General features: G+C 35.5%; 1 protein-coding gene across 2 annotated transcripts in view; it reads right to left on the bottom strand.

Moving 5' to 3' along the window:
• Positions 1-19,851, bottom strand: part of GLS (glutaminase) — a 58,752-nt gene that overhangs the window by 25,047 nt on the left and 13,854 nt on the right. For both annotated transcript variants that reach the window (XM_035899019.1, XM_035899020.1), the window contains exons 7-14: positions 15,957-16,015; positions 8,258-8,290; positions 7,928-7,986; positions 6,735-6,801; positions 6,140-6,190; positions 3,692-3,859; positions 2,456-2,587; positions 664-756 (exon numbers count right to left, since the gene is read on the bottom strand). In XM_035899019.1, coding sequence (XP_035754912.1) covers positions 664-756; positions 2,456-2,587; positions 3,692-3,859; positions 6,140-6,190; positions 6,735-6,801; positions 7,928-7,986; positions 8,258-8,290; positions 15,957-16,015 — 662 coding nt within the window. The remainder of the gene's footprint in view (positions 1-663; positions 757-2,455; positions 2,588-3,691; positions 3,860-6,139; positions 6,191-6,734; positions 6,802-7,927; positions 7,987-8,257; positions 8,291-15,956; positions 16,016-19,851) is intronic.

Below are 19,851 nucleotides of genomic sequence, written 5' to 3' on the forward strand. Positions count from 1 at the left end.
CAAATAGAAGCACTTTAAAAATCATTCTACTGTATCTTCTCCTATTCAAATCTTCATGCCTTAGTTTAAACATCAATGGTAATAAAAGCTAAGAGGTTTTCCTTATCTCGAGCACCCTCACGCTTCTATCGTTTGTACATGTAGCTGTAGTGGATTCAGTTCGTTCCCGGAGATTGCTTATACCGCTTCCTTAGTAACGGGCACTTGTCTACAGCACCCTAACACCTGAATTCACTGCCTGTGCAACTCTCAGCAAGTTGTGTTGTCTCAGATATATCACTATGGAACAAACGCTAAACATAGATCTCATGCACTGCAGCACAGAAGAGAAAGGCTAAGCCCACCAGCTGGTCAAATCTTTATTAAAGGTAACCAGTACAGTAGAACTCTTTGCAGCTTTTATCAGATACTATATACTTACTCTAGCAAGGGAGATGAACTGCATGAAATGGAGTTACAAATCTAGTATGAAATTCTACTATACAAACCCTGTGACAGTGTGGTCCACCCAGGTAAGTCTCCACTAATAATGTAAACTAACTAGTTTATCTGAAAGCTTTGATGCAATACATGTCATTGAGCAGTTTTGCTTTTAGAGAGGAACTTTCCATATTTCTTCTGACGTCTACAAGCAATACTCACTGAACACACGTATTAACTTACCCGCTGATCACCGCCTTCTCTGCGAGGATCAAGCTTTTTTGCAAAGTGTCTCAAATTATCGTAGTTATGGAAATTGCACAAAGAAACCAGATCCTGCAAATATTTAGTAAACATACATTATTATTTGTGTATGATAGTCAAACGCATATGAGATTATAATAATACTACCACTTATGTTTTACATAATATTCTAGTTACTTAAACCAGTAATAAGAGAAGCTTATTTAGTAAGTCAATACCAATGTCTGTAAGGCCCTTTGAACATAATACAATGACATGATTAAGTTCTAACACCGTTAAACTCCTTTTTAAGGAAATACAAAACAAGTAGCAATTTGCAAAATATCTACTTTACTATATTTCTACTCCAGCTGTATGAAACACTTCAGGAATAGGAAGAACAGTCTGGGCTAGTCTAAGTGCATAAAACTTCAATCAAAAGGATGAAACAAGAAAACATGTGATGTAATGGATGTTAATTCAGTTTGAATTACAACATAAAGGTTGTAATTACAACATCAGCAAAGTTCTCATTCACTTTTTTTTTTAAAAAAAAAAGTGAATATTACATTCATGTTACTTGTATGCCACAATCACCTGTCAGTTTTTAGGTCTCATAACACAGAATAAATGCAGTAAATCCTTCACCTACCTATAGTTCTTTCATTTTATATTTAAAATATCAAGTACAAGACTATGACACATGAAACTTTTATAAAGTATTTAAACTAGAATTAGTCACTTCTTAGTACTCTTAATTTGCAGCTGTACAGTTGTTAGATAAATAGAAGTATGAAAAGTTGTAACTGCTGTTCATCCAAACTAAGCCCTTGCATACTGTAAATCCCATGCTGTTGTTGATAAGCTAAGTGAAGAGTAGTCATACAGGTGTTCAGCCTAGGAACTGAAGTCCATCCAAACTAGTATCACTGCACCTTAGCTGTCATCACTAATTTGGAAAAAAAAAAAAAAAAAAATATTACCAATAACCTTATATTTTCTGTGGGGCTCTATACAGCCTACTATTCTCTTTTTTGAGACTTCCCCCCCTCGCCATTTATAACAACTTAATCAGTATTACAAGGTGGTTTTAGGGAGAAAACAGGAGGACAGAAGTTTTTACATTCTCTTCTCCCACAAAACATCCTTATTCATCATTACAAAGCACTCTACAAAAATCTCTCCTGCTACTAATGGGCCTATCAACAGACTGTCCACAGTCCTTTCAAAAGTAAGAGACTAAGCTAGGAAGAGCTTGCCCAGCAACTGTGTCTGATCTATGAAGACATGTTTTATGTCAGATTGTTTATAAAAATCAGTTTAAAAATACATCAGAAGAGCAATATTTCATGAGAATCTTTTTCTTTTATTGTAATGAAATAAGAGTTGCATTTCCATGGTTTTGAAAATTCTTTATGACTAGAGAGGAAAAGAAGTCTATAAATAGAGCTCTACAGCTTCTAATGCAGTATACAGGAGACCAGCTCTTTCATTACTTCGTGAAGTGTTCCTTTTCAAAGCTTTTTCCACAATAAATTTCTCCAGTATTTCTGGCATCATATTTTCCTAATGCTCGCTGAATTAAAGTGTTACTTATTACTAAAACGTACACGTCTCTTCTTGGACTTTCACTCTTGTATCTTATGAAACTTGCTACGTGTGGAAGAGTAACAAATCACTATTTAATTCACTTATATCTCAGCTATAGTAACTGAAGCTCAGTAAACATCAGCTGCAAAAGAAAAAAAACCAAACCCAACAAACAAAATCCATTAAAGGCAATGCTGCTTACATGACAAAAGTGAATTCCTTTAACACTGTTGCCCATCTTGTCCAAAGGAGGTGACCAGCACATTAAGCCCATGACATTAGGAACAACCAGAAGAATCCCACCAGCAACTCCAGATTTTGCAGGAAGACCAACCTATAGAATAATTAGAGAATTACTGTCCTCTACAAACATTCTTCACTATTGTAGCACAATGTGTTAGCATTTTACTGAAGATTATTACGCAACATCTATAGAATGTAGATCTGGAAAGCATTTTAAGCTGGGAAAGCATTATTACTTATCGCTTTTTTTAGACAGACAATAACCTGAAGCACAATTCATGGCAATCTGATGATGAAGTTACTTGCTCTCAGTAAAACAGAAAGTCATTAATACCGTGAAAAAGATAATTAAATTCTATTATTAAAAAGCAATTTTGACTAAGCAGTAGTATACAAGTGTATCTGTCATGAACAGTTTGCCACAAGGCAGTAGTACAAAGCTGTATACCTAAAAAACCTTTGACTGCAAAATGTAAAAACTAAAACCCCAAACAAACCAGGAGTCTGTCCAAAAAGTCATACAATAACCTATTTTTTTTTTTTTTTTTTTTTAACATGTCACATATCCCTATAGTTCTGTAAGCAGTTAACTTTTAGGTCACACAAAGCATCATAATCAATTTTATATGTATGCAATGAGGAAAAACTAATAACACTCAAAACAAGATGATGAAAACACAAATAAGATGCAGTGTATCTTGAAATACTTATAAGAAACATACTGCTGGAAAACAGAAGCATGGTACACTTGCTGTGTATGACAGCCACTTTCACAACACATGAGAGCAATTCATGAAACAGCAGGCTTGAAGAAAAAGCAGTTGCCTGCAAAGGCTTTCTGCTGTCCTTTACTACCATAAGCAGGAATTCTTCAGTGATGCTGTTTCCAGTTACATCTGCATCAATCACCTGTTTCTCTCATGAACAGCCTTTCTTAAGGGACAGTATTTATGTTTCAACATTAAAAGGATTCCCAAATGTGAAATGGCAGAGAATAGTAAGTACTATAAGATATGGTGTACTACTAGTGCCATGAATTCCAGATGAGGTTTTCCCACACGGTGTGTTCAATTTTTAAACATTTAACACCCTCTCTCCTCCCCCAGAAGCAAGCAAGCAAGCCCTGGAACATGGAAAATAATAGCACAGTTTAATCTTCCTAGTCAGCTATAAGTAATAACTGAAAACTACTTACGTGGAAGGCAAACTGCCCTGAGAAGTCATACATGCCACAGGAATGCATTAAACTCAAGGTATTCCGGACTGCTTCAGGACTTCCCCAAGGGATTGGGAAAAAGCCACCATTAGCCAAAGTTGCTGCCATCACACTTGCCGATTCACATGTTACTTCTATTGAGCAAAGCTTATGAAAAAGAAATTGAGATTATAAGAACTGATACTTCTAGCACAATAAGGCCAACTAAAGCAGGATCAACAATATGTCTCTACAGAAATAACATTTCATAAAATAACCTGTAGCGTAGCATTTGTTACAGATGACGCTAGTAGCATCAATTAATAAGATCTGAATCTTCCTACTATTAAGATCCCAGCAACAGTGTTTGTAAGCCCTCTTTATAGTTTGGGATAGTATTTAACATTTTGTGTGGCTTTGTTTAAGCCTTAGAAGACCACACACATCTATTAGAAGTACATTTTAAAGCTGCAAACTCTAGCACATGCAAGTCTTAATGCCAGCACTTCCTATTGATGCAGCCTTGTTTCACCTTTCTCTTGTATATTCTTTTTGATATATTAACGATACAACCACATGATAGTTTCTCCCAGGATCCCTGCTTCAGTACAGACTATACATACTTTGGTGACACATCAGGAAATGTGATATGATGCCATCACCTGATGCTGCCTCATTTCTGCAGAAACCAAAAGATAAGCTGGTTTCAACCTGAAGCTGAAATGCTACTCTGAAAAGTAAACAAACTAGTGCTTCTATTTGTGCTTTTGCCAAACAGTCATTACATGATACTTCATGAAGTTACCTAAGCCAAGTTTGCATGAGTAGTTACTACCTGGAATTCTTATTTTCCGGGTGCCAAACTCAATACATCCTAGTCCAATCAACTGGAGTTGCAAATCAAGAGATTGTCAGAGACGCATCTAAAATGGCAACTGTGTTTTAAACATATGAAGTATTACATAATATCACCTACTTTGAAAAAAGTGTTTCTAGGTTCTCAGTTTAAGCACCTGCATTTTGTACCTCAGTTCTCTAAAATGAGAATAATCCATCCTCACTTTACAGAAGACAATAGGAAAGTAAGTTTATTCCTGTTCACAAAGTAACCAGTTACACAAGGGAGGAAGGAGCATTACGGAAAACCCAAAGAAAAGAAGTAACTAGCCTTTCAAGTAGAATCTGAGTAGAGTGTTTGAAAGTAAGCTTTATACAGCGAGAGGAAAACAGAATTGCCGCTTGTTTCTGAGCTGCCCTTTTGCTGAGTATGGAGTGAAAAGGGGATTTTGCAAGCGGAAAAAAAAAAACCAACAACACGTAGTCATTAAATTAGAGATCATAATGCACAAAAATGAAGCCAAATTAAAACACATCAGAAAAGTTAGTTTTGGCATTTCTTAACCTGTGAATAGCTTTGTACTCAGAGCATATCAGGGCTTGAGGCAGTGGGATAGGAAGCATTTAAAAAGCATGTTTAAACAGTAAATTCAAATACATTATCAATTTTGTTCTGTAATAACAGAAGTTCAGAGTAGGCTAGTAGCTTGTGCCTAGTTTCCAACTCAACAAGAGGTCAACTAAGGCTAATCACATATACCTTACTGCATAAACAGTCATTCAATTTACAGATTAGAGCAGGTGCATTCCAATACAACAAAACTCACATGAAGTTCGCATTTAAACAAATATTGTTTATAATTTGCATAAGTAAAAACAAATCTCATGAATCAAAACCAGATTCATTGAGAACTAAACTCTGGATTTTTGTTTTTAAACTATCCCAGACTGACTGAATCAGTAACACAACTTGAACTGTCTCTAGAGAATTACATGCAGCAGAGCAGAGCTGTGAATGTTTTAACATTAGGAAACCCTTACTGAGGAAATACCTCACATTTGCCAAGTTCCCATTTTGTGATGATTGCAAATAACTTGCTGAAAGTGCAAAAGAAAAAATGGGGGAGGGGAGAATATGTAACTAGATTCTTTGTTTTGCCCATAAGCATTGAATCAAACAAAAAGGAGGAGACACTAATTTCATTTATATTATACCACTACCCTTGAGCTTATGATAGAGCACGCATATAGTTATAGTTATAGTTACAGAGCTTAAAGTACATCACGGTACAATAAAGAGCAGCAACCCAAAGAAGCAGAAATATTTTGACAAACTCCCTGAAGTAATACAAGACATTTTGAGCTTCTAACTACTACTGTATTCAAGACTATTGCTGGTTTTCATTAGCAATGAAGACATCTAAATACATCACCTAAACAAAAGCAAATCTGGATACTTCAAATATACATCATTCATTTCCAGAGTTTAACAGAAGCTGACAGGTTTAACTATAAGCCATTAAAGCCTTCATATCTATGAACAAATCAGCTTCTGCTGCTTATAATATTAATTCTAAGTCTATAATGGGTCTCAGTTTTAAAGTCAGTTACCTGAAAATAGAAGTCTAGTATAGCAACCATATCCGTGCCTTCAGGAAAACACTGAGGAAGAAAGAGAGAGAATGTCTTTAGGTTAAATTTTTTTTTTTTTAAAATACCACTTTTAGAGAGACATTAATTGAGCTATATTCTTGTCAGCACATTAAGCATTAGGCAGATTTAAAATTAAGTATTTATTTAAATGTAACAAGTAGAAATATTAAATCACGTCACACTCAAAAATAACAGTGCAGTCAGGTCAATAAGCTAGGTATTAAAATATTTTTCAGTACAGCTTTCAATGTATTTAAATCGGCAAACTGCAAAATCCAGCTAGGAGTTTAATGAAGTCATCTGTACAGCACAGGTTATGCATTTTACAACAAACAAATTATCATGGCTATGATACAGAAAGAAGATTACAGCTATTCTGTTAGAATAAGTATCACACTTTCTAAATTACAGCATTTTGAATAACAGTATGAAAACTATACAGTATTAATTTATGCCATACTGTACATTAAATAAATTTTTTAAAAAATCTTCAGAGACTAGAAAAAAGCCCCACCAAACAGCCTTCAAAATACAATAAACAAGAGAGATCAACCTTTTTTTCTTTCAAGTAATAGCCAATTGCAAAGTTTCTATCTCCACTCTCTCTTTCGGACTGGAACCTTAAAATAAAATAAAAAAAAGACAGGACAACATGTCAAATTTTCAGAAAATGCTGAACTTGAGGCGTGTAACATAATTCTATAAAACTGCATGTAAAGGATCCATTACTTCTGAACACAAACATTGTACTAACAGGACAGAAATTGCCATAGAAGCTCACCCCCATACACCCAGTTGGACTGAATTAGCTTTGACATCCAAATACATGCAGTACTGGTTACCTACACATGCATAAGCTGACTTGGAGATAAAGGCAAAGGAGCATAAGATCCTGCTCTTAAAGGCATTTCTAAAAAGACCATAGTGGAATGAAATATCCTGCAAAGAGCTGTAGTGAAAGGGTCATTCACTGGCAATGATGACCAAACTACAGAGGAATCCGAGGATGAAGCTGCAGGTCAAACTGCGACCAGACTGATGGCCGTACTGTTTATCGTAATGATTAAGTTCAGGATGAAGCCTAAAGGAGGAATCAGTATGGATACAAGGGTAGGTAATTCTCTCCTGTCTGGTTCCTTCCATGGTAAACACTCCTACATTAACCACGCTCAGGAAAAACATGAGTCACCTCATTCTGCTTCTCTGCACGTGCCTGCCAACTAGCAGCCTGCAAGCAACTCTGCTGTATGGAATCTTTAGAATTTGCTGCCTCACAAAGCTCTCAAGATTTTTGGAATGCTATACATTAAGATAACAGGGTGAATTGTTTTAGAAAAAAAGTTAAATATGCAAACCGAAAAAGCACAGAGTCCCAATTGTACGAAGTATGGCTTCACATCAGATGTTTAGAAAGCATCGACATGCAGAGTTTAATTTTTAGTATGAAGGCCAGGAAGGTAAGAGTTGCACTTACAGCTCTCACTGCCATAGCACCAACAGAGCACTAAGACAGAATAGTGACATTTCAGAGGTAACCAACACTTTTATGTGAGATTTAGCCACACTGATGTCAGAGATATGCAAAACTTTAGTTGGTGTCAATTTTAAGCCAAAGACACCCTCTAATATTAGGGATGAAATGATGGTTTCAGTGTAAATGACTGATCTTTGCTGTAAGCTCAATACGCCAACTATCAGTTGAGGCATTTTCCATGTAACTTCATTAAGTAAACAAAAAGTACTTACGTAGCATTACTGAATCCAACATACTCATTACCAGCCATTTTATTCATGAATTGCATCACCTGTTGGAGACAGAGAGGGGGGGGGGAAGCATGCTAACATTTTCAGACATTAAAAAGTTACAACTGATGAGCTTTCAATCCAGCCTTAGCCTAAATCTTGTAACACAATTTTACAAAGCAATCCAAATCACTGTATGTTTAAACAACCAAGTACAGATAGAAAGACAAAGCATTTGAAATTACTAAAATTTCACTTGCAATTCCCTTGCCATCTTGAGAATTTACCACTGGATTTAGTTAAAAAAAAAAAAGTGTTGTAACATTAACTTACGTAGTCAAATTTTTCTGCGTTATTTGCTCCTTGCTGCAAGAAAAGAAAAAATAATTTACAAAAATTGTTAACATAAGAAAGAAGTTAGTTTAATTAACAGTATTAGGATTTTTAATGCGTATAACTACAGTATGAGGCTAATTAAGAATAAGGTACTACATATATATTAATGAAAAAAATTAAAGTGTTAGATAAGTAAATCTTTAATTATAATTTAAATTAAATAATCCTATAAGAGTCTTATCAAACACCTGTATGTTGGAAATTATTTTAAACTGAAAAAGGTATGCTTTATTTTAAGTGCTCTCTATTCAACTTTATGTGTTTAGGGTAAGTAAATGTAGTAGTTAAAGCAAAAAATACAAAAGTAATTACAATCAGGATAATTATAATGAAAACACTAACTTTTTCTAGATTAGTAACCCAAAGGTATTCTTATATTACCAACAGAGCTGAGCATAGGGAAGTTGAGGCTACTGAAGTTACAATATTTCCATGGCTCGTGCCCATACTAAGAATTTAGATTGAAGACTTAAAATAAAGTGTTACCCCTTACTATGAAAATAATTGCATTTAATCAAAAATATCTGATTTGATTAAGATCTGATTAATGTACTACCTACTAAAAATTAAACAGAAAAATAGAATTTCACATCATAGAGTACATCATTGTGCTAACAATGTAAGACGACAAATCTAAATCCAACTTAATAAGAATGCTAGGGAAACTCAATACTTAGGGTTGGTTGGTTTGTTTTTTCGGGGAGGATGAGGAGCGTTATTTTGGGGCTCCCCCTTCCCCTCCCCCTTCTAAGAACATTCTCAAATTTAGTAGCTGCCAGTTAAAGATATATTAATTCTTTACAGGTCTCTGACAGGCAACCTTTTGCAAATTCCTATAGCAAGATGTTGAAAAAGGGGTGGAAGGTAAAAAAAAAAAAAAAATAGTGCATGGTCTACTGGGGGAGTTCTTAATTTTTTTGAAGTAGCCAAGTAGAATTTTTTTGAGGAAGTTTAAAAACAATGGCGTCACATACACAAGTGAAAACAATGTATCTGGAGAAGATGTTTTTATAAATAATTTTAGTATTAAAAGATACTCTATTTAATTAACAAAACTCTGTTTAACATATCTCAAACAATTCAAGACACTATTTGCACTGTGTTTAGTATGGGAATGGGGAAGGAAGTGGAAAAAACTGAAGCTTTTTATCAACCAGTATTTTACTCAATGGCATGCGTAAAGCCAGTCTCTGTATGTGGATTAGGGTGTTGCAGATAAATCTTTGAAGCCCATGCATCAGCTCATCTACAAGAGGATGTGCAGTCATACACGTACGATCACTAGCTGAAAGGAACACCACACTGTTTTGTCAAAATTATGCGCCAGTGGTTACCTTAGCTTAAAGGCTAATAACCTTAAAGGCAACAATCTCTAGCTAATTTGCAATAAGATAAAAAAAAAAATCATGACACATTTCATCAAAATGTTCCTGTATAATATACCAGAACACAAGTCTTAAAAATTTAACTCCAAATCTGTTCAATGAAAAATAATTAAAAGAAGAAATTACCAACTTCATTGAACTGTTGCAGTTGTCAAAATATTCCATAGATCCTAATGCTGTAAAATATGTAACAACATTTAAACCACAAAAACCTTTTCAACCTTTCAAATGCACAATGAACATCTTTTTCTGTGGGACAGTGGGTCAGCATTAGTTATGGGATGCTGCATTGATAATTGTATGGTTAGACATGTATAATAAATTGAAACAAGTTCTTTTGTTAAAAAAAAGAAAGAGGGAGAAAGGGATCATGCTTTCTGCAAAAATATAAATACATAACACTTTACTTTTTTTTTTGCCCAGTTGAAAAAAAATTCCTAGCCCTTCAACAAAAACCTGGCTTTACTAGCAGTAAATAAAGTTGGTGGGCAAAAGACTCAATGCAAACTTTTTCCACATCAACTTGTTATAAAAAAGGCTTCTTTTTAAAATTTACATCTAATCTCATATTTTGGGAAGAAAATCTTCTGTATACTAATTCAGATGACACGGGTTTGGTCCTTGATGTTCCACACACTTGTATAGATACTTTATATCAAACACAGAAGCATTGCTACTGAAATTAGACTGCTCGTGTACCTGAAATATTTGCCTAAGTAATCATATGACCAAGACCCCAGTAGGGACTTAACATTAATGAGCAACTAAAATAGAAAACTTTGCTTCCATACACAATGACTAAATAACCCAACCTATTAGTTTCCCTCTTTGAAGCAGCTGACAGAGGTATACTGCTCCTCCTAAAAAGCTGAAGAGACACAGAGGCAACACACATTCTATGATTAAAATTCAATTGCAAATATAAAATCCTAACATCCAGAATACTGAGCAACTTTTCCATAATAATTTGAACAAATAGAAGAGATGAAAACTTCTGTTCCTGTGCAAGTGCTTCTTATTTTCAGCTTGATTGTATAAGCCTATGAGGTTGAGGGCACTGTGACAATATTTCTTAAAAAGCATTTTCATTTAAGTTCAGATGCAATTAATCTCTCTAGAACATCAAAGGAAAGGTACCATGCACTAACTCCACAAACACGTAGTACGTTTACTGGAACATATGTTCATATACACACTTACTGTATACATGCTTGTGTGTATATACATATGAGAAAACTTCTAAATGAATACAAAATGAAATTGAAAATGTTAAGATTGAAGCAGTTTGATAGGCAGAAAATTCAAACTTGCAGAAGACAGCTCAATACAATTTTGTAAACACTTGAAACCACAATAGGCACTATGGCTGTCGATCATAAATTTGAATTTTTTGACTGTGTCAGGTTTTAGTGATCTTCCCTTTTTTTTTTTTTGTAAAAAAAACAAGGTACTTTTATTACTTGTATTTTTACTAGAAAGATATAAGTGGTTGCATAGGTTGCATGCCTGCATGTACATAGGAAAGAAGAGACCCATGGATACTTACCAGAGCTTGCAGCAACAGAATTAGGCAGTATTTATCAGAAAAGTATTTAATATTAGCCACTTTTCATTGATCAACATTCAGTGTTTAAACGATTAAACCGCATAAGCTCTTACCATGTGTCTCTTGTTAAAATAATTTTTCAATTTTGAATCTAAGCCAAGCTACTAAAAACAGCTGGATCAGGAGAAGTTTATAATCTTCTAAAAACAGAAGATTATTTTAAAAATTAATTTCTGGAATTTTTTTAAGCCAAATTTATAACCTAACACTATACTGTAATAAAAACATCCAGGGGGGAAAAAAAATCATAACACTATGTCAGAGTGCAAGAAAACATTTTACATTTTTGCATTTTACATTAACTCAACTGCTAATGTCTTTATTTTAGTTTTGTGTACTTACACACATTTTTAATTTTATTTGTTAATCTGGGCCTGTTCTGTGAGAACTGGTGTCTTGACTGCTTAGCGTGCCGTTTTCAGTTCTGAAATACTTGAGAGCACACTGTCACAGACAGTATTTGACCCAATAAGACCAATGCTATTATTATTTCAAATACACGTAAGAATTATTTTTCTGTCCTACAGGTAAGAAATATTTGCGTATGTGACCACTGAATACATGTCATTTCAAATATCACTACTACATACTCCACGTCAAATAACATCTGACCCATGTGAGTTAAAATAAAAAGCAAGTGAAGAAGAATGTGAACGTATGTTCTACCCAAAATTAGTTACTACAAGAAAATGAATAACCCAGGAAGAGAGGAAACTTCACCAAAATAAAGACAAGTATCTGTCAGAGAAGATCACAACACCAACACGTGTTTTAAAGTGGTATGCATGTACATTTACACACCGGTCTACCAGGAAGGGTAACTGCAGTGGGTAGCATAGAGCAATTAAGCTAAATCTGCATTATTTATTGTAAATTTATTGTCAAATAAACCCAATAAACATGGATTTTCCCACCCCTCAAGTATTAGACCATAACTCTATAGGTTTCCTAATAACTGTATCCTGACAGCAGACAGACCCTTGGCACAGCCAGAGAGGTTTTTCCACCACTCTGTCTCATTTATTTTATGACTTACTAGCGTATTTACAAAGCTATTAAGTATATCGGATACACCTCTACGTTTTTTACAAAAAAGAAAAGCCTTCATTGAATTAAGTTTTTTCAGGGTCAGTAAGATCAACATTCTCATTTTCTCATACATCAAATTTTTTTATAAGGACTATGAATATATAACTATGCTCCCTCCCCCAACCTGTCCAAATGCTTTCCATGTTAATTCGCACCATGCAATACCTCCCTTCACCGAGCTCTCAAGTCTCTCGTCACTGTCTGTGTAAGATTCTGCATGTGGTTGTCAGCACTTACAGGATTTATATACACTGTATTTGCCCTAACCTTTGCTGTTATACCAGGAAAGCTTTTATCTACAGATGGAATCTTGAAGCATATGATAAAAATGACTTAAAGATTAATCCCTTGTCCTCTGGTGATTCCTTCCACAGCCATCTGCGCCTTCTACGTATTTCACTCTGGACCCTTCCTCTTCATCTCATTTGCACCTCTAACGCACTACCCTCCCCAGTCAGTAAAGATGCGTGGAAGTGGGCAATTGCTGACACAACCGCTGACATTCCTGGAGCTGACACACTTTTATATGTGTCAAAGAGACACACATAAAAAGAGAATTGAGTTTAAAGTTTAAGAAAAAACAGATCAAAGCTTTAAAATCTATCCATACTACAGGCAATGAAGACTTTTCCCAGTCAATGTGATGTACAGAAAGCTGCGTGGTTACACAGCACTCAATCTCTACTAAATCTGTACAGGAGCTGAATCTTCTTCTTTCAAGCACCTGTATTTCCTTGGAGACATGGAAAAAATTACCATTTTAGCTAATACCAGTTTTCCACAATCTCCTGTAATTGCCACTACAATTTTCTTTTAATAACAATTATTTGAAAGCTGTCAAAACCATGTAATCTATATAACTAGTAATAAAGGCAAATGGCTGTACAATTACAAACAAGGGAAAAGGGCCTTAGGGGTTTTCAAAAATTTCATTTCATTAAAACTGACCCACAGGATGTCCTTTTGCTAAAGCATTTTTACTGTAGATACATGCTTTAAATTGCTGGAGCAGTCTGCGGAGTGTAATGCAAGTACAGTTAGAACAGAGCTGGGAGTTAAGGCACCAAAACATAAATACATCGTACTTCCAAGCACATGACAGTAGGAGAATCATTTAAGCTGGTAAAAGTATGATAGTCATGCCTAAGCTAGCTAAACAAATGTATAACATGCACATGTTTTATTATTTATTATTATGAATAGCAAGGACTAAACATAACATTACAGTTCAGGTCTATGCTCTGTTCCAAGGTGCATCTATCAAATTCTTAAGGCAGTCAGAACTGGATATGCGATGCTAAGAACCCTTTTTTCCCCTAAAATGTTAACATATTACATATTCTGACAAAAAGATTACTCCAAGCGTCATCTCTTATCCACAGCAATCATGATTTATGTCAGATTCTAAGGGCAGTTGTGTGCAAGATCATGCATACTAACAAGTACTAAATTCAGTACCATGTATGTAAATTGTAAAAGACTTCTTAAATCAATTTCTCAGAAAGAGATAAAATAATGAATATCAAAGGAGGTAAAACATTCTTAAGACTGAAATACAGCCATCTCTCCATAGCTATCAACAGGCTATCATTAATCTGTCATACATGGTGAATTCGACCACGTTTAATAATCCCTTAGTTTTCTTGGACTCTAGGAGCCAGACAGAGTCTGCAAGATACGCAAGTAACACCTTAAACAAACAGAATGAATGCAGATGAACTGAGGGCAAAACATGGGTTAACGAAGCCATCTTTTCCAGAAAAAATTAAGTCTTAGATTAGATCAAATATAAATTCAAATTACTTAAATCACTGCATAGTTAGTAGGAATACTGTTAAATTGCAGATTGTAAGGAAGTTATTTACAAAAAATACAACTATTAAGTAACTTTGTACCTGTGATTTTCTTCAGAATATGTTTAGTTATTCAAATGATAAATGGTATCTTAGTGGAAGCAGTACATAAAATAATCTACATTTTAATCACATTGAAAACAAATAATGATGGAGTGTGATAAGTATGATATGCGTCCATCAGACGTGCAATTACCACATGCAAAACCATCAGTGCAATGCAATACTCTTCATAAGAACATTACAGCAAAAAAAGAAATAAAAATTAAAAAAACCCACCCGGCTAAAACAATCCCCCAACCTTCTAAAAAATATCACAGTTGCATGCAGTAAACAAATCCATGTTATCTATTTAGAAGTACACAATTTATCAAAAACTATGTGCCTTCTGCAAGAGGCACATGCTTGTGCTTTGCCTTATGATCAGTAGGGCATGTTGTAGAAGGACTAACATTTTGACAGTTCAGACAAATGTGTTAAGTCAGATTTTAAAATTCACTATTATCCAAGTGAATTTCAACGCTCAGTCAACCTTTAAAAATATTAAATGTGAATAAATTTACCTGTCATACTTAAGGCCATTTTCTTTCACCTACAGCTATTAAAGATAAATGTCTTTAAGCAGGAGTTCTTACACCTTCTTTAAATATAAAATAACAGAAAATCATGATCTAAGTAATTTTAAAATCAACAATTTGGATATAGGAGGCAGGAAACACACTAAAGCTAATGGACTTTGAAACATAACCAAGACAAAGGCTGTAAACAAGGTTTTTAGACCTCTGAAGTAACAGTACTAAGTTTTCTACTTCAAAACTCCAGGGGACTGACGTGTTCCCCACAATTCTAAGCAGGTACCCTTAAAAAACAATAAAGTAGTTTTTTGTGCCAGGGGCTACCAAAAAAAGGCAGAAAATTACAAGTGAAGTATCTGGCAAACATTAGCAATACATGGAATTTAACCAGTTACAACTTCAAGAGATATATACAGCTATTCTAAGCAAAAATAAAATACAGCTTTCCAAAAGTCACAAGATCATGGACTAAAGGTGTTAAGTCATTATTCAGCTATGGTTTACCCAGCAAAATATGGGTAACTGTTTACAGATAGACTTATTTAAGAAAGCACATTCAACATTCCAACAGAAACTACGTAACATAGAAGTTAAACAGAATTTAGTTGTATACTATGTTAATAGTGGACAAATTCAGTATTAAGACTAACGTGCAAATATAGCCACATTGGTCCTGTACAAATTACAGTATCTTCATTTCTTCTGCACAGCAAGAAATACTCTTGTAACTTTATGCTATATAAGAGCATTAGACACTCAGAAACATATTTCTAAGTGCTACAAAATATATTCTTGAGGACATACTCTTAGCATTTAAGAAGTATGAGGCAATTCTCTCAAGAGAATATCAAGTGTTGTGCAGCTAAAGAAGGAAACTAAATAAAAGTAAAAACACTAAGGAAAAAAGAGTCTTTCAGCTGCACTGTTGCTTTTTAAAAACTGCTAGTCTAATATTGCATTTGTCTGGAATTGTTACTATTTCCAAAACATCAGAGCTTGTCTACCTGCTAATGAGTAAACTGCCATCAGATACTGCACACAAAATGAAAACAGTTCATAATTCGGACAAGATACTTTTTCTATGTTCAATTAAAATACTGTGAGAGAAACTAAAAATGAACTTTTTACCTTGATTAAAGACGTGATCACAATTGCTCCAGCATTCACCATAGGATTATGAGGCCTGTCTGTGAAACAGAATTTTCAATTATAAATACATCCCAAGACACACTTGTAAACAAAACCAGTCAAGTGCAAAATGATAAATACTAATTTATTACTTAAAGCTATGATTATGGAATATAATCTTAAATTAAAAATACTGTAATCCAACACTATACGTAATTATTTTTGTAACTCTGAGCAAAGTATCTTACAGCTTAGATCAATTCAGCCTACTGCTACTTTAGAGTCCAGTAAATTAATCAGTTTGGCATAATTTCTTTTTGTGAAAATTTTCCTCTCCAGTGTTCCAAGATCTGGTCAATGCAACATTTGCAATTGGAACAACCCCTAAGGGACTTTCCCATTTTTCTCCAAGTTACCAAGTCTCAGTGATTTTAAGTGTTCAAACAAGTCCTTTAAAATAAAAGAGAATTCCAGTTCTTGAATTTCCTTATTGCTATTCATAAATACAAAATTCTGATTCTTTTTAAGTATCAGAGGTTTCTACTGGCAGCGTCTGAAATACAAGTAACAACTTACTCATATTCACTATAGTTTAACTAATTTTACAACTGACTTCCGTATACCTGCTACACTTTAAGTTTTGAGGTTTTATTTTAATCAGCAATCTCCATATTAAGAGTATTTCTGCATTCCCAGTCGTTCTTGGCTGCTCATGTGAATGAATCATCTTTTTTTTTCCCCTTCTTTTTCCAAACGAACCTTCCTTATCAGCTGTCTACTTTTCCCAAATACAAGTTTTCATTCATCAGCACCTACCTCCTACAGCTATTTTTTAACTAACATTTTTGCTCTCCCTTCTAACTAGGATGTTGGTTTTTAGGGTTCTGGTGTCTGAAAACAATCAACCAATTCTCAATACATGGTTTGAATTTGTATTATTTTTATTTGCTGTTACTTTATCTCCAAATTTGAAAATATATTCATTTAAAAAAAAAAAAAAACCACACAGTGTCCACTATTTTTATATATAATACACACACACACTAAAAGGAATCTGAGATGATTGCTTTTTGGAGATTAGTCTGATATTCACAGTACATACACACATACTTATTTTCCCATGAAAATTACACTAGACATGGTCAATGGCACTGAGCCATCTATGACTATCAAATAATCTCCAAAAACTCATCATAAATTCCTTTAGTACTTTTCAGAAAGTCAGTATTAAAAGGAACTTTATTAGTGAAAAGACCAACACCCACTGTCCAAAAAACTGAAGCTCCCCTAAAATACAAACTTAATGTTTATATAGTAATTTTAGTTCAGTGCCATTCCTTATCTCTCTGCAATAGACTCATGACTTTTCTCATTTCATCTGATTGTATTTAAGATCCACATATATCAAATATCCTGTTCTACTCGTGTCAATAATGCAAGTAACCTGGGCCAAATATATTTGACTTTTGATTAAAACCAGATTCTAAGTAGCAAAAATGTAACATTTCCATAGCTTCCTAACACTGCCTCTCCTTAGGGATCAAAAACGTGAACACCAGTCAAAGATGTTACAAGTCAAATGACTATTCACACCATCAGACTGCTGGTCCAAAGAGACATCTGGAGGTCATCTCCTCCATCCTCCCACTCAAAGCAAGGCTATTGCCAAGGTTACATCAGGTCAGCTGTGCCTTTATCTAGCTGAGTCTTGAAAACATCTGAACACAACAAATCCTCTACTTCTCTATGCATCCTGTTCCTCCTAGATGACAAGTTTACCCAAGTTTACACCCAACCTGCACCTCCCAAGCTGCAGTGTGGGGCCACTGGCCCTTTTTGTATCATCCACCACTACCAAGAGTTACACAAATCTTTGTCTTCACAATTGCTCTTCCAGAGTTTTTAAGTGGCTCCCAGGGGAGCCCCTAACCTCCCTGTTCCTTGGGAGCTACATGCCCTGGACCCCACAGCACCTTGGTAACCCTCCATTGGAGCCCCTCCCAGTTTTTCAATATTCTCCTTGAACTGGGGATCCCAACTCCAGACACATAGTCCAACACAACATTGACCTCATGCATGATGAGAACACACTGTCACTCTCATTTCTTGCTCTAGCTACGCTTCTCTTTTTTCCAGATTCCTCTCATCAATATTGAGTATCATTCTAGTTCATAAACACATTAACAACTTAATCATATACAATCCATTCCGAAAGTATTTTTATAAATGTTTTGCTCTTGAATCTTCTGCACATCTCTATGGTTTCAATCTGCCAGATAGTATAAAGAAAAAAAAAAAAATTCCCAAACCTCACATCACGTGTATTTGAATAGAAAGGATGTGTAATGTTTATTTAGCATTCAGCACTCAAAAGCTTATCAATGGGCTAAGTCCGCAGAACAGATTATACCTGCAGAAATTCTATTGCATCTCATTTCCCTGAAGCTGTCAGCACTTACCTTCAATGTCACAAGGCGTTCTTGGTTACTTTTTCCTCTGCTCTGAAGATTCCTGTCTCCCACTGCTTAACATCTCAAACTACTTGTACCAGTTGTAGCCACTTTACAACCAACACACCACCATGTGCTCACCTCACGCAAAGAATGGCAAGAACCTTCTGATGAAAAGGAACATGGACTTCCTGAATGTGCTTCTGAAATGAAGTTGTGTTTTCTTCCCCCCTTGGTGAGTCAACAAGGAACAATCATTGCTGGAGCTGTAACAGCTAAGGGGAGGTACAGCAGCCTGGCTTACCACACACTAACAAAACCTCTTCTTTGAGGGTCTCTCCTACTGCTACCTAACACCAGCACATCACAGACCTAGGACACCCTCCATTAATCCACCACTGCCTCTTCTAATCAGAATAAACCCTGTCAGGGTATCCAGGTCCCAGGAAAGCAATTTTCACTATTATCTGGATAGCACCAGATAATGCTTTCCAAACCCCTCCCATACACAGAGATCTGTAGGTGACAGATAACCTTTCTATTGCCACAATAGCTACAGGCTTCTTCAGAGGTGGTTGATGTCCCAAGCCTGCCAGTGTTTTAGAGGCATTTGGACAATACCCTTAATAATGTGCTGTCCTGGTTTCGGCCGGGATAGAGTTAATTTTCTTCATGGAAGCTAGCATAGTGCTGCGCCTTGGATTTAGTACTACAAGAATGTTGATAACACACTGATGTTTTTAGTTGTTGCCAAGTAGTGCTCAGACTACTCAAGGACTTTTTGAGCTTCTCCTGCTCAGCCAGGTGCATAACAAGCTGGGAGGGAACACAGCTAGGACAGCTAACCCAAACTGACCAAAGAGCTATTCCATACCATTTAACATCATGCTCGGGGGCCTTAGTTGGTCAGTCGGTTGCCGGGAGAGTGATCGCGGCTCAGGGAGTGATCGCGGCTCGGGACGGGCTACGCATTGGTCAGCGGGTGGTGAGCAATTGCATTGTGCATCATTTGTTTTGTATATTCTGTATATTCTCTTACCATTCTCATTATTACTATTATTATTATTTTCTCTTATTAAACTGTCTCTATCTCAGCCCACGGCTCTAACCTTTTTTTTTCCTTCCCGATTCTCTCCCCCATCCCACTGAGGGAGGGGGGAGTGAGCGAGCGGCTGCGTGGTGCTTAGTTGCCAGCCGGGTTAAACCACGACATGTGCTTTAACTTTTGGACAGCCCTGAAGTGGTCCGGCAGGTGGACTAGATGATTGCTGTAGATCCCTTCCAACTGAACTATTCTATTCTATAATGAAGAACCTCTCCACAGATTTAAAATATACTGGCCTTTTTTAAGGGCCAGGATGCCTAAATAAAATCTTACATTCTGATAATGATAATTATCAGGTTCCTGATAATTTCAAAGAGATGCATTCTGATAATGATAATTA

Source organism: Egretta garzetta, unplaced genomic scaffold (assembly GCF_000687185.1).
Source record: "Egretta garzetta isolate BGI_Z169 unplaced genomic scaffold, ASM68718v1 scaffold297, whole genome shotgun sequence".
In the NCBI taxonomy this organism is placed as follows: Eukaryota; Metazoa; Chordata; class Aves; order Pelecaniformes; family Ardeidae; genus Egretta; species Egretta garzetta.